This window comes from Tauraco erythrolophus, chromosome Z (assembly GCF_009769465.1).
Source record: "Tauraco erythrolophus isolate bTauEry1 chromosome Z, bTauEry1.pri, whole genome shotgun sequence".
Classification (NCBI taxonomy): domain Eukaryota; kingdom Metazoa; phylum Chordata; class Aves; order Musophagiformes; family Musophagidae; genus Tauraco; species Tauraco erythrolophus.
In genome coordinates this window covers 45,088,928-45,102,068 of record NC_141496.1, presented here as the reverse complement: position 1 = coordinate 45,102,068, position 13,141 = coordinate 45,088,928, and the positions used below count along the sequence as shown (strand labels likewise).

General features: G+C 42.9%; 1 protein-coding gene across 1 annotated transcript in view; it reads left to right on the top strand.

Annotated features, from left to right (window-relative positions):
- SVEP1 (sushi, von Willebrand factor type A, EGF and pentraxin domain containing 1) overlaps positions 1-13,141 on the top strand; it is a 131,587-nt gene that overhangs the window by 88,679 nt on the left and 29,767 nt on the right. Inside the window, 7 exon segments of the mRNA XM_086629854.1 lie at positions 1,207-1,380; positions 5,338-5,457; positions 6,252-6,428; positions 7,217-7,301; positions 7,615-7,806; positions 9,807-9,974; positions 11,871-12,543. Coding sequence (XP_086485980.1) covers positions 1,207-1,380; positions 5,338-5,457; positions 6,252-6,428; positions 7,217-7,301; positions 7,615-7,806; positions 9,807-9,974; positions 11,871-12,543 — 1,589 coding nt within the window.

Genomic DNA, 13,141 nt, shown 5'->3' with positions numbered 1-13,141 from the left:
TCTGATTTCTCTGTATTGGGCCAGGCAGTTTCACCTGTTGAGCACAGAGCTCAGACAGAACAGGGTTGACCTGCCACAAACACGCTGAGTGAATGAGAGCCAGACTCACCCACTGGCCTTTCTCAGCCCATTCAACAAGTACGTGACGAATGAAAGTGGGTTGAGGATAGCTATTTCCTGCATAAAGAACTACAGGGTTTATAGTGGAAAGCGTGGTACAGAAAAGGTTCTTCTACTGGCTGAATCAGGCTCATTGTAATCGCTGCCTCCACCCACCAGGATCCTTTTCCTCTTTCCTGCTACCAAAGACCCCCAAAACCATAGGTCCCCATCCCCCGACAGCCTGTCTTTGTTACAGGCTCTTTAGTTCTATCCCTCTACAGCAAGTACTTGGCTTCCATGGCCATGGTATCTAAACACTTCACAGTGTATTACTGCATGATCCTTGCACTCGGCTGCGGAGCAAGGAGTTGCTACAATCCATGTAGTTACAAAGATGAGCTGTGTAGCCATTGGAACAGGCTCATGACATCTTGATTGAAATGAAGATGCACAGAAGCAGCTCTGCTAGAATAAATAGCTGCCTCCGGCAGGCAGGTAGAATGATGCCTTCTGCTGGCACAGCTGGGATCAGAAGGGCTTATTTACTGTAGTCAAAGTGAAAGTGATGCCCAAGGTTGTATGTGAGGTCAGTTCCAATCTCTCCATCATGTGTGCACTCCCTGGTCTCAGACCAGTGTTGTAGCCTCTTAGCGGTAGTCTGTTGGCTAGTTTTGCAATGTTCAAACACAGCAACGTTAAGCTTGTTTTTCAGGGAGGGGAAATAACAGGAACCTCCATGGAGGCAAACTTACTTTTCCTTTCTCCTTAAAATTCACCAAAGATCATTGATTATCAAGGGAAGTGTCCTGCGACTGAAGGGTATCTGTTCAGATCTTAGTCGCAGATGTCTCCTCCAGAGCTAGCAGAATAGCAGGATCTGAAGAGTCCTGCTTAGTCTCTGATTGACAAGTGCCCACAAAACAAGACCCTCCACCAGACTTGGAATCAAGTAGCTACCTCAGAAAAGGTCTGGGCTGTCTTGCGGATGGGATTCCACAGCTGCAGTGAAAAAATCTGCAGTGATGGCTCTCATGTTGAATTATTCTGAAGTTGATCTGTGTCTGCTCTGCTAATATCTGTGCCCTCTTTTCACTCATGTTGCAGGAATCAGCTGTGGAGTGCCTCCACCTTTAGAAAATGGATTTTATTCAGCTGAGGACTTTTTTGCTGGCAGTACCATCACCTATCACTGCAACAATGGCTACTATTTGTTGGGCGACTCCAGGATGTTGTGTCTGGACAATGGGAGCTGGAACAGCATATCACCATCTTGCCTTGGTGAGATGTGCCATATGTGTGCCTGCATTGACTGGCAATCTTGCACTTCTCCTGTGCTTTTGGGTTTGGGTGGGATTTTGTTCTGAAATTGTGAAGGCTGACCAAAGGTTCAGAAGTCACGCTCCAAAATATTCACATTTCTGAAATATCATGCTCAGCATTATGTGAAACCAAAACTACATTCTGGCACCTTTCTCTGTCAGTCCTCTTGTATGCCCCACACCCTATACTTAATAAGCCTGCATTGCACTCCCAGCCTGTCTCCTACAGGTTCATTTAGCCCTAGAGTCCTTGCATTCTCTGCTTCTAATCTGTGCATTTCCCTGTGCTTCAGCACGACGTCAGTGTCCCATGCTCTCTGATCAAGTTCTTTTAGATGTTCCAGGCATGGAGACTGTAATGTTTAATATCAGATTTACTTATCTGAAGACAGTTGATGCTGCACAGGATTTCTGATCTAGCAGAGTGATACAAAATATACTGCATAACACAATAGGGATAAACACAAGTTAACGCTTAGCAAAATAGAACAATTGCAATGCACAGTTCAGTCACAATACCAATATGTTTCCCATTACCAGTCATGACACTGGGCTTCACCAGTTGCCGGGAATGAACGCGTGAGTTGAAGCCAGCTCAAGCCCATTGCTAGTTGTCTGGTTTTTATACTGCATGTTGGCCTGAGCCACGTATTCAGTTGCCCAGTGTGCTGGTCTGGCTAATTCAGGGAGACATTTGCACTCTCTTAATGAACTCAGGGAGAAGCATTTATACCACCAGTTGATCCACTCAGCTGTTGATAGCTGTTTATTTAAAACAAAGGCCACCTTCCTGTTCCTTTGTGCTGTCAGCTTCTTTGTAACAGCAAGGTCAGTCACATCCCACATTACTCCCTGAGCTTCTTGGGCAAGTCACCTTTGCCTGTCTCCTCTGAGCCTTCTTCCATTGTGGGGGTTTATTGGTCAGTCACAGACCCCTGTCAGCAAGCAGCTGCAGCACTGAGAGGGCTGGGAGTGCACTTAAGAATGAAGTTCTCATGGTTGCCACACCATAACTCGCTTCCTGGTCAGCTGGGTCTGATGAACCAGATGCAGCTGCAGGAGCTGAAAGGTGAGACAGACCAGCACTGGACTGGGTACAGAGGACTGGGTATGACTGTTCGTGTAGGGTCGTGTCTCCAGCAGATCCCTGCTAGAATCCACTAGCTAGTTTTACTTGGATTGTTGCTATCTTAATCATGCCTAACATGGGGGTTGTGGGGCAACAGCCTGGCAAGATTTATGTTTGATTTGACTCTTAGTTTTATGTATGACTCTTTAGTTTTATGTATTTATGACTTCCGGCTGGAGGCCAGTCACCAGTGGGGTTCCCCAGGGCTCAGTGCTGGGTCCGGTTCTGTTTAACATCTTTATCAATGACCTGGATGAGGGGATTGAATGTACCCTCAGTAAGTTTGCAGACGACACCAAGCTGGGAGGCTGTGTCGATCTGCTCGAAGGTAGGGAGGCCCTTCAGAGGGATTTGAACAGACTGGATCGTTGGGCTAAGGCCAATGTTATGAGCTTTAATAAGGCCAAGTGCAGAGTCCTTCACTTGGGGTATAAAAACCCCAAGCATCACTATAGGCTTGGGGAAGAGTGGCTGGAGAGTTGCCTGGTGGAGAAGGACCTGGGGGTGTTGGTTGACTACCGGCTTGATATGACACAACAGTGTGCCCAGGTGGCCAAAAAGGCCAATGGGATACTGGCGTGTATCAAGAATAGTGTGACCAGCAGGAACAGGGAAGCGATCCGGCCCTTGTACTCGGCACTGGTGAGGCCGCACCTGGAATGTTGTGTCCAGTTTTGGGCCCCTCGATTTAAGAGAGATGTTGAGCTCCTGGAGCGGGTCCAGAGAAGGGCGACTAAACTGGTCAAGGGGCTGGAAAATAAAACTTATGGGGAGCCGCTGAGGGAATTGGGGCTGTTTAGCCTGGAGAAGAGGAGGCTGAGGGGAGACCTGGTTACGGCCTACAAATACTTGAGAAGGGATGGTGGGGAGGTGAGGGAAGGGCTCTTTACATTAGTGATGGGTGATAGGACAAGAGGAAATAGGTATAAGCTTAGTCAGGGGAGATTCAGGTTGGGTGTTAGAAAGTATTTCTTCTCTGAAAGGGTTGTCAGCCACTGGAATAGGCTGCCCAGGGAGGTGGTTGAGTCCCCATCCCTGGATGTGTTTAAGAAAAGGATGGATGTACTACTTAAGGATATGGTTTAATGGGGGATTAGGGACAGTTGGACTGGATGATCTCTAAGGTCTTTTCCAACCTAGAAATCTATGAAATCTATGAAATCTATGTAGGTATACACATAATTTTTTCAGTCAAGACAAGCGAACGAAAAGCCAACAATCTTTTAGTTCTGCCAAAATTCACTTTGGAGTAGGATACAACTGGTTTCGTAGCATCCTGTCTACCAGGATTCTTTCAGAACCTCCAAACAGACCATCCTGTCTGTTGTTCCTCTCTTTGCTTTTCTCGTTCGCACTTTATACCAGTGCTTAAAGATGAGCAGGCTCAGAGCAGATAGTTTGATGTCTGTGCAGTAGGAAGCATGATGTTGAGAAGGAAAAGCCCTGTGCCCCACCTTCCAGCTTGCCTTGTCTCTCATAAAGCAGAATAGACTAAGGGGAAAACGAACACAGGAGTGGATTTGGCACCCTGACCCACGTTTACCTTTGTGATTCACGCTTCAGGCAGATGCTAACAAAGCTGGGTACACCTATGACCTGAGGCATTCCTTTGTCTCTGTTATGTATCCGATTCATTGTGTCCCACTCTTCCTTGCCTTACAAGACATTACAGGAGAAGCAGTCATTCCAGTTCTGCTGTGGTAGCACTTTGCATTCTCTCAATGCTTGTGTAATTGGCAACTGTTTTGATTTTACTGTGCAGTTTTCATCCTTCGTGTCAGAAAGAAAATACTTTTCTTTTCAGAACATTGTTGAGTTCTTTTCATGTCAGGCAGACTCATTCAGCTGTGAAGAATAAACACACCAATTCAGTAAATTTTGTTGGTTTTTTAAACAAGTTGCTTTTTTGCCTGGAAACAGGCAAAAAGCTCCAGCCATATGTCTGCATGGTATACCTAGTTCAACAACTGTCCTGTAGCAGGACTTTTAAATGAAGAATTGTTCTGTCTATCTCCAACAGTCTGGTTTATATGAGGAATAATCCCTGATGCCAGCATTTTTCAGTTAGATACTTTGAAATTGACCCCTGGCAATTTGTGACTCATTGTTTACATACCAAGAACAATTCTATACAGTCAGGATTTGAAAAGCTGATATGAAGTATTCTGGAATAAGGGATTTGTTTTTGCTGTACAGTACCAAGCCACATGGAGCATAAATCAACTGACATTTCTAGTCACTATATCATATAAATAGTTAATTACAGTAACAAATGTAATTTGAACTCATTTTAACTTTTCTGACTACTGCAGGCACTTCTTATTCCTAGTCTAATGTAATTCTCTTCATCAAAGATGAGGCTCTAATCATATTTTATGTTCAGAGTGTTTCCCCTCTGGACAGTTTTCCTGTCTTACAGGTGGGAAGTTTGGCATATAGAGGATTTTCCAAGCAAGTATTTAATGCAGAAGTCTTCCCTCATAGTGTCTATCCAGTAGTAACAGCACATGAGTTATGATGTCTGTTCTTTTACTACTTGTAAACTAGATAGTTTTTGTGGAAGTATTGACTGACGGTTGATAAGATTTGTCTCTGACTTTCTGATGTTTCACAATATTGTACACTAAATTATAGAGAAAGCATAAATGTTAATTTAAATATTAAATATTTTTACCTGTGCATCAAAGATATGGTTGATTCTTCTTGACAGTTAGTGAAACAAATTTAAAGCAGATGCTTATTACAAATGCCATCCTAGAGATATCTTTCTGTGTTTCTTTTTTGTAGATGTCGATGAATGTGCTGTTGGATCAGACTGCGATGAGCATGCATCTTGTCTCAACACAAATGGATCGTATGTTTGCACTTGCATCTCTCCTTACACAGGAGATGGTAAAAAATGTGCAGGTATGGGAAGGAAAAACATCAGGCTAGCCTTTCCAAAGTTCTGTATAAGCCAGTATCCTGCCTCCCACTGTGGAAGACAGTTGCCAGTAATCGATATCTAGGGAGGGACAGGGCAGGCATGCTCTCATCTCCAGGTCCCTTTGAGCTGAATGAGGCTGTGATGAAGTGTCTCTTTATGTTTCTTGAGAACTCGCCTCTCCCTATAAAGACAGCTGTCATTAGGATTCTGCTCCAAGACATACAGACATGCAAAATCCGCTTGCACATGGAGCACATGTGCTGAAGGCCTGGGATGGTCACATGCCACAATGTGTCACTTCTCAGAGCAGAGCTGGGCAGTGAAGAAGTATTTGAATACAGGCATCTGAGTAGGGCTTGAGCTGTCTGTGGAAACATTAAGCAAGGTAACTTTGCATGAAGATGTCAAGATAGTGGCATAGGTTGGGATAAAAGGTAGCTGAGCTGGTTTCATGTTTAGGGCTGGACGTGCTGCAATGGGCTTTCCCTCACAGAAGGAAAAATGACTGCAAGATGTGTTTGCTTCTGACAATGAATGCAAACTCAGTTACAGAGGGCTCTTCCATATCCAGATTAGTTTACTTGTACAATTCTTCAGTGCCTCTCACTTACATACAGAACAGAGAAAAGCTGGTAAGGCTGTAAACTACTTATTAGTGTTTTCCATATACTCTGCCTTCCTACTTTCAGAAAATTCCCAAGGATAGATATCTCCTGCAACTTTATAAAACCTAGTATTTAATTCTGTTGCTGATAGTTTCGCTCTTCCTCCTCAGAACCAGTGAAGTGCCATAATCCAGGAAATCCAGATCATGGCCATTTATACGGGGACACTTACAGTGTTGGCAGTGAGGTAACGTTTTCCTGTGAAGAAGGGTTTCAGCTGACAGGAGTGACTAAACTTACATGCATGGAGTCTGGAGAGTGGAGCCACTCAATACCATATTGTGAAGGTATGGTTTCTGGGGAGAATGCCTTCTGTAATGTGTGTTATTAGAGAGATGGAACGGGGAAAGTAGTAGTGTAGAGCCTTTAGAAACCACAGCAGCTGATGAAATCCTGTCCTAGCAGACCTGGGTCTCAGTGTTGAAGTCTGTTGTCTTAAGAGATGTAAGCACCAGTTCAAGCTTTTCCAACAGTTGTCTTATTCATAGTGGTACTTTCGTATGCAGATTCTCCAAAGTGTCAAAGGCTTAGACTCATCCATTTTAATGAAAGCATTAGAAGTGTCTCTTTTCTCCACCCAGCCTCCTGTTTTCGAGGAACTCGTGGGAACTTAGTGTCTTAAAGATCATTAACTGTGTTTCAGAGGATAAAAAGCGACCAGAGAGGACAGGCTGGTGCATGTACATATATGTGGTGTAATTGCAGAAATTGTTTCTGTAGAAAACAAGAACTAATGCGGTGAAGCAACAGGGTAAAATGAAGGGGTGACAAAAACAATGTCAAAAAAACCGGTTACTTTGTCCATAGGGAAGGAAGGGTATGGAATCCTCTTGACAGTCAAGTGTGTTGTTGTTAGAACAGTTCCAACTACCTATTTCCAGTTAGTCCAATTTCTCAGTAAGGCGAAGTCAGATAAATAGCCCTAAATGTCAGTCACAGCTTAGTCAAGAACCCAGTGTTACCTAGGGCTTTACACCTCTTCAAATCTATTTAGAGAAAATAAAGCAAATCTTGAATTTCTGTTCTTTTTCATTTGTGTTGTACCCATCTTTCTTGTGATTCTGTCTTTTTAAAGCTGTATCCTGTGGTGGTCCAGTTATTCCAGAGAACAGTGCCATTTTGGGCTCAAATTTTACATACCACAATAAGGTGGTGTACAGGTAGGAATTCAGTATGTTTGAAGTGCCATATTAATAAGTGATTGAGAATCTGTCAACAAATCAGAGTATGGCTGAATTGAGAGAGTGGTTGAAATGAAGGAGAAGAGCAAAATGGGATTAAAGTAAGGGAAAGATGTTTGGTTGTAGCTGTGGCTACTCTGGCAGAGCTGAACGTGTACTCCAATACTATGTCTCTATGCCCTGCATAGAAGGATGCTGTATGCAGGTGTGGATGAAGAGAGAAAAAAGTTGGCTGATTAAGTTGTACGTAAAAGGTTCTGTGTTTGATGGCACTTCTTTTCTTCAAACTCAGATGCAATGATGGATACAAGTTAGTGGGTGAAAAGGAAATTCTGTGCCTTGCTAGTGGCGTTTGGAATCATCCTCCCCCCTCCTGTGAGATGGTGACTTGTCCTAGCCCACAGGATATCAGCAATGGAAAATACACACTCACTGGCACAACCTACCTTTCCTCTGTATCATACACCTGTGACAATGGATACAGGTAAATGCAGGAACGTTCCTGAGCCAGATGCAGGCAGCATGCTTGCTAGAAGGGCTAACTTATGTCTGAAAGAGACAAAGCTGATATTATTGCTCAGAAAGATAAAATACTGAGACAGAATTTGGAAAGACTTCTTTATATCTTTAAGGTACTTTCTGTATTTCATCCAAAATTGGAGCAGTTCAAGAAGGTCATTCATGATTTGTTTTTTATACATATATATATATATATGTATATATATATATATGTGATGCTTTTGTTTTACCACCAAGCTCAAAGACATGTTTTGAATATTCAGAAAAATAATTGTCATTATTTTTGAAAGTTCTCATTTGTCTTTAAAGATTATCATACTCCTACAGCTTTAGCGCATACGCAATATTATTTTTGCTATTGTTTTTACAATGCTTTTGGTGAAAGAACCTTCTGGAAGTTACTAATTTACTCCTTGAACTCTTTGTAGTAGTTATTTTTTCTAGGCTTTTATTCTGTTTTACGTTCGTAAGCAGTTATCTTGGAAACACATTTATAATATGCTGTGATTAAAAATTAATACAGTAATGCTGTATCTAAGGATGTGGCTTTAACTGCAAGTTTCTGCCTCTCCTGATATCTGCTTGTACCTCTAGCAGATTTACTCTGACATAAGCAGTCTCACATGGACCTGTTCAGGTCTGAGTTTTTTCTGTATTTTCCTGCTGCAAGCATACCCTTGTCCAGATGCAGGAAGGTAGATGAGGTGTGCTCATTTGGTGAATGTTTTAAGTGTATTAATACAAATGGATACCTCAGCTGCAGCCCAGTGTAGTGTTAAGTTGTAGATCCACAGTGAGGGCTTATCTGTACCCCACTAAACCAAGCAGTTTTTTTACCAACATCAGCAAGTTTTTCGCCCATGGACTTAGGACATATAGGCAGCAAATACCACATCAGTTGTGACTCTTTCCCTTTACCTGTCTAGCATAGCTTGGTGAGAGAAGTTCTCTCTCCTGTAGTCACCACTGCAGGGGAGGCCCTCCCAAACAGTGTCTCTCGTATGCTTTATTTCTGGACCTAAGTGTGGACCCAGCCTCTTCCTTCGAGCACCTCTGACATGCTTTTTGTCTTAAACATATTGTCACAGATAGGCAGAACCCACACAAGGACCTGTCATATCTGTAGAAGCTTTACAGGTCAGTGGTTTTGTCTTCTGTCAACTCCTGAGCTTATTTTAGTCAACTGAACAAACATGAGCATCTACTACTATTTGAGACTAAATTGTAGGGAATCAGACACACCTGTGTAAGGCTCTCAGATATTATATGGGACCTACTGGGAATTCATAGCCAGCTGACATAGCAGCTGAAGGTCAGAGACTTCACCCAGGGCATCTCAGGGTAGTGTTGAATACCTCTGTTTAGACAACTGAGTCACTCCATTTGTACTAGGGCATTGCTGTTTGCTCAGCTATGGAAACAAAAAAATACCACCAACTTCAAAAGTATGTGGCCATTCACTCAAGCATAATCCTTTGCCTCCTGAAGGAACTGAATGTCTTTCGTAAACAAACCAGAACTGGAGCATTTCCTTCAGTTTTCTGAGTGAAGGTAGCATTTTAAGGTCTCAGTGGCAAATCTCAAGATTGGCATGGTGTTGATGGCATACAAGTAAATCTTTAAGCTTAAATAAATATTTAAGCACCCTGTGGCTTTCTTTGGTGGCTCTAAGATGGGCAAAACTACAGCAGAAGTTATATGTGTGCCTGCACAAAGCATTGAGGCCCCACATGAATTCCACCATCCCTCTCGACAAAATAATCTGAAGACCAGACCTGTTTTGACAGCACCAGCAGTGCTTTCTCAGGAACAGAGGGTGAGATACTGGCCTCTACTGAAATCAGCGTAGGACTACCCTTGGTTTCACTGGGGCCAGGAAGTCAGTTTGAAGCAAAACACCTCTTTCCCTCTGTGTTCCTCACCCAGACTGAAATTACAGCCTTAATAATGGTCTTTGTGTCTCAGCCTTCAGGGACCTTCTGTACTTGTCTGTGCATCTTCAGGGAACTGGAACAGCACACCTCCAGCTTGCGACATTGTCTCTTGTGGATCTCCTCCTGCCATCAAAGATGCAGTCATCAATGGAAATAACTTTACTTTTGGAAACACGATCTCTTACACGTGTAAGGAAGGGTATGTAGATTAGCACCACTGGACTAATAGTCAGGACAAGCAAAATGTGCACTGCTTCACAAGTCCGTTATGACTGCACACTAAATCATTCTTACTGCTTCTGTCTTAACTCTCTGGAAATTAAATGTGATGGAGAATTTTTTGTGGGCTGTGAAGTTAGTACAGGACACATAAGCATTTCTTGAAGTAGTTTCATGGCAGCTGAATGCACACTGCAAGAGGAGAAAGGAGAGAAGTCATGGGGAATGATAGACCTATTCAATAGGAAGCCCTCTCCCTTGGAGTTACTGCAGAACTACTACCTCTGTGGGCCCTGATCATAATTCCATATGTCTCTTCAGGCTATAAGAAAGCTTTTTGGTGTGTTTTGAGAACTGTTTTAGTGTTCTCAATTGTGCTTCCTTAAAACTCTGATTTCTCATTTATTGAGGTGCATTATTTTTCTTTGATTTCCATCTACTCAGTGTAGTGATCTTTTCAGAGTGTATTTCATCAAAGATAAGGCTCCATTTTGATGATGTCAAGCATGAACGTAATGCTGGACTCTGGTCCTGCAAGAACATTTGCACAGGCTTAGTCTGTGACTAGTCCCAGGCAGAGACTGTCCAAAAGGCAGAGCAGGTATTCTGAGTTTTTGCCAGGTCAGGCCCTAAGCAACTGGAGGATTTTCTGCTCTTTCTTGATGTAAAAAGGCAGATTGATAAGCCAACGTTTTTCTTGTAAACTGGCTTTGCAATATTATTTGAAATATAATTGAAGCAAAGCTTCCTTATACTGTTTTCTTGACTGTATTACTATTTTTAAAGCTGCTTCTCTTTCCTGTGCAAGCATTTTAAATGGGACAGAATAGCAGCATTTAAAGAGGCTCATAGCTATCTGTGACAATTAATAAAGTGGATCATATCAAACATTGGCACATAATAGGTTCTAAAGCTTTGAAATAATAGTCATAAAGCTTTGAAAACAAATTCTGCAAACAAGACAAAACACTTTTACAGATCTTGCCATCAAAATCTGAACAACCAGTTTCCAGCCTGCAGCTGGAAAGAGTCACTGGGAGCTTTGTAGTAGTTATTTTTCTTTGCCTTCTGTAAGAGCACACCGCAGAGATTTCAAAACTGAGGAAGAAGATAGTCACAGGTACGTGACTATTCTGTTGTGTGTTTAAGCAGCAGGGTTTTAAGTGGGGTGATGACAGAAATAATGCCTGTCACTGCATCCCAGAGACAGATTAGAGAAATACAACTACACTAACAGTAATCATGCAGTAGAATTTCATTGTGAAAGCTGATATTTTTTTTCTACTCAGCATTAATTAAGCCAATTAATTGGCTTTTATAACAATTTTTACAGTGATTTTTTAGAAGAAGTTGTTAAAAAATTGCCATGTGCATTATTAGCTAGAGCATCTCTGCATAACTCACTAAGGAGTTTCTCATTGTTTGCAAGTGTGAAAATAAATTGGTAGGGCTGATACAGGCACTGAAAAGGCCTTTTTGGGCTTGTCATCTCTTTCTTCTCCATTCAGTTCTGCTAAAGGGGGAGAATTTCTCAGTGGGACTGCTTCTTTCAGGATTGCATGGACTGCCACAGCACAATACTAGGTTTGTTGTAGTAGTTTCAACCAAAATTGAAGTTCAGGAATCGTAATCAGGTAGACAAGTGAGAGAGAAGTAATATATACAAGGTGTGCTAGGATATGCCTCATTATAATTCCTCAACCATGGACATGTAGGGTTTAAGTTTTTCGTTTTGAAGTTAATCATAGCTTTTGTAAAGGATCCTATGCTTTGGGGAGCTAGCAAGCAAGCTTGTACTGCAGGGGCTTCAGGAAACTGTAGGTAGCATTTAACAGTGCTTGTCTTTTTGACTTCTGTGTGGTTTCCTTATCTACAGCTACACGTTAGTTGGCCCTGCAACCATAGAGTGCTTAGCCAGCGGCAAGTGGAGTGTAAGCCACCAGCAGTGCCTGGCAGTATCCTGTGATGAACCACCCCATGTGGAAAATGCATCACCAGAGAGTGGCCACCGCCTCTTTGGCGATATAGCTTACTACTTCTGCTCAGATGGCTACAGCCTGGCTGATAACTCTCAGCTGCTTTGCAATGCAGAAGGGAAGTGGGTGCCTCCAGAGGGCAGGGAGATGCCCCACTGCATAGCTGATTTCTGTGAAAAGCCATCCACCGTCTCGTACAGCATCCTGGAGTCCATTAGTAAAGCAAGGTTTGCAGCTGGCTCCATCGTGAGCTTCAAGTGCATGGAAGGCTTTGTTCTGAACACTTCAGCCAAGATCGAGTGCCTTCGAGGGGGCCAGTGGAATCCTTCTCCTTTGAGCATCCAGTGCATCCCCGTTCGCTGCGGAGAGCCTCCCCACATTAGCAATGGCTACGCCAGTGGGGCCAACTACAGCTTCGGAGCAGTGGTGGCTTACAGCTGCAACAAGGGGTTCTACATCAAGGGAGAGAAGAAGCGGACGTGTGAGGCCACAGGCAACTGGAGTGGCAGTTTGCCCACATGCCACCCAGTGTCCTGTGGAGAACCACCACAGCTTGAGAATGGCTTTATTAAGGTACAGAATGAGTTTTCTCATCTGCCTGGTACCATAGCAAACTGAGTATGTCTTCACAGTTGCCGCTGTTGGGGTTTTCTTTGTTCTGTTTTGCTCCCCTGTTAAAATTGAGAAATCGCATGATTGGATGGACTAAGCAGAGGTAAAAATGGGTGGATTTGCAGCAGAATAGTGTCTAAAAAAGCCACCGACACTTCCATGGGATTTCCTGTCTTAAAGTGGGTTTTCAGTTAGGAGTCTCAAGATGCCATGTGACAATCAATTGATTTCCTTAATGTCTTACTCTTCATTTGTTTGGTCCATGGGTGGCTTTCCAGTGCCATCTGGAGACATTTGAAGTACTGTTGCAAGTTTGCAAGCCTTACTCTTTTCACTGCTGTGAAAAAAAACCAAGCTGATTTGCAATAGAAAAGTCACCTTGGGATAATTTCCCACCTTTCAATGCAAGCACACTTCTTTACTGAAGTCAGAACTTCCCTTTCCTTATCAAATTACATTGCAACAATGCCTGAAGTTAAAAATCTTCTTGTGGCAGCCCAAACCTGTAACAGCTACTTAACCTGTGTTGTGCTTTGAGGCACAGGGATAATACTGTGGT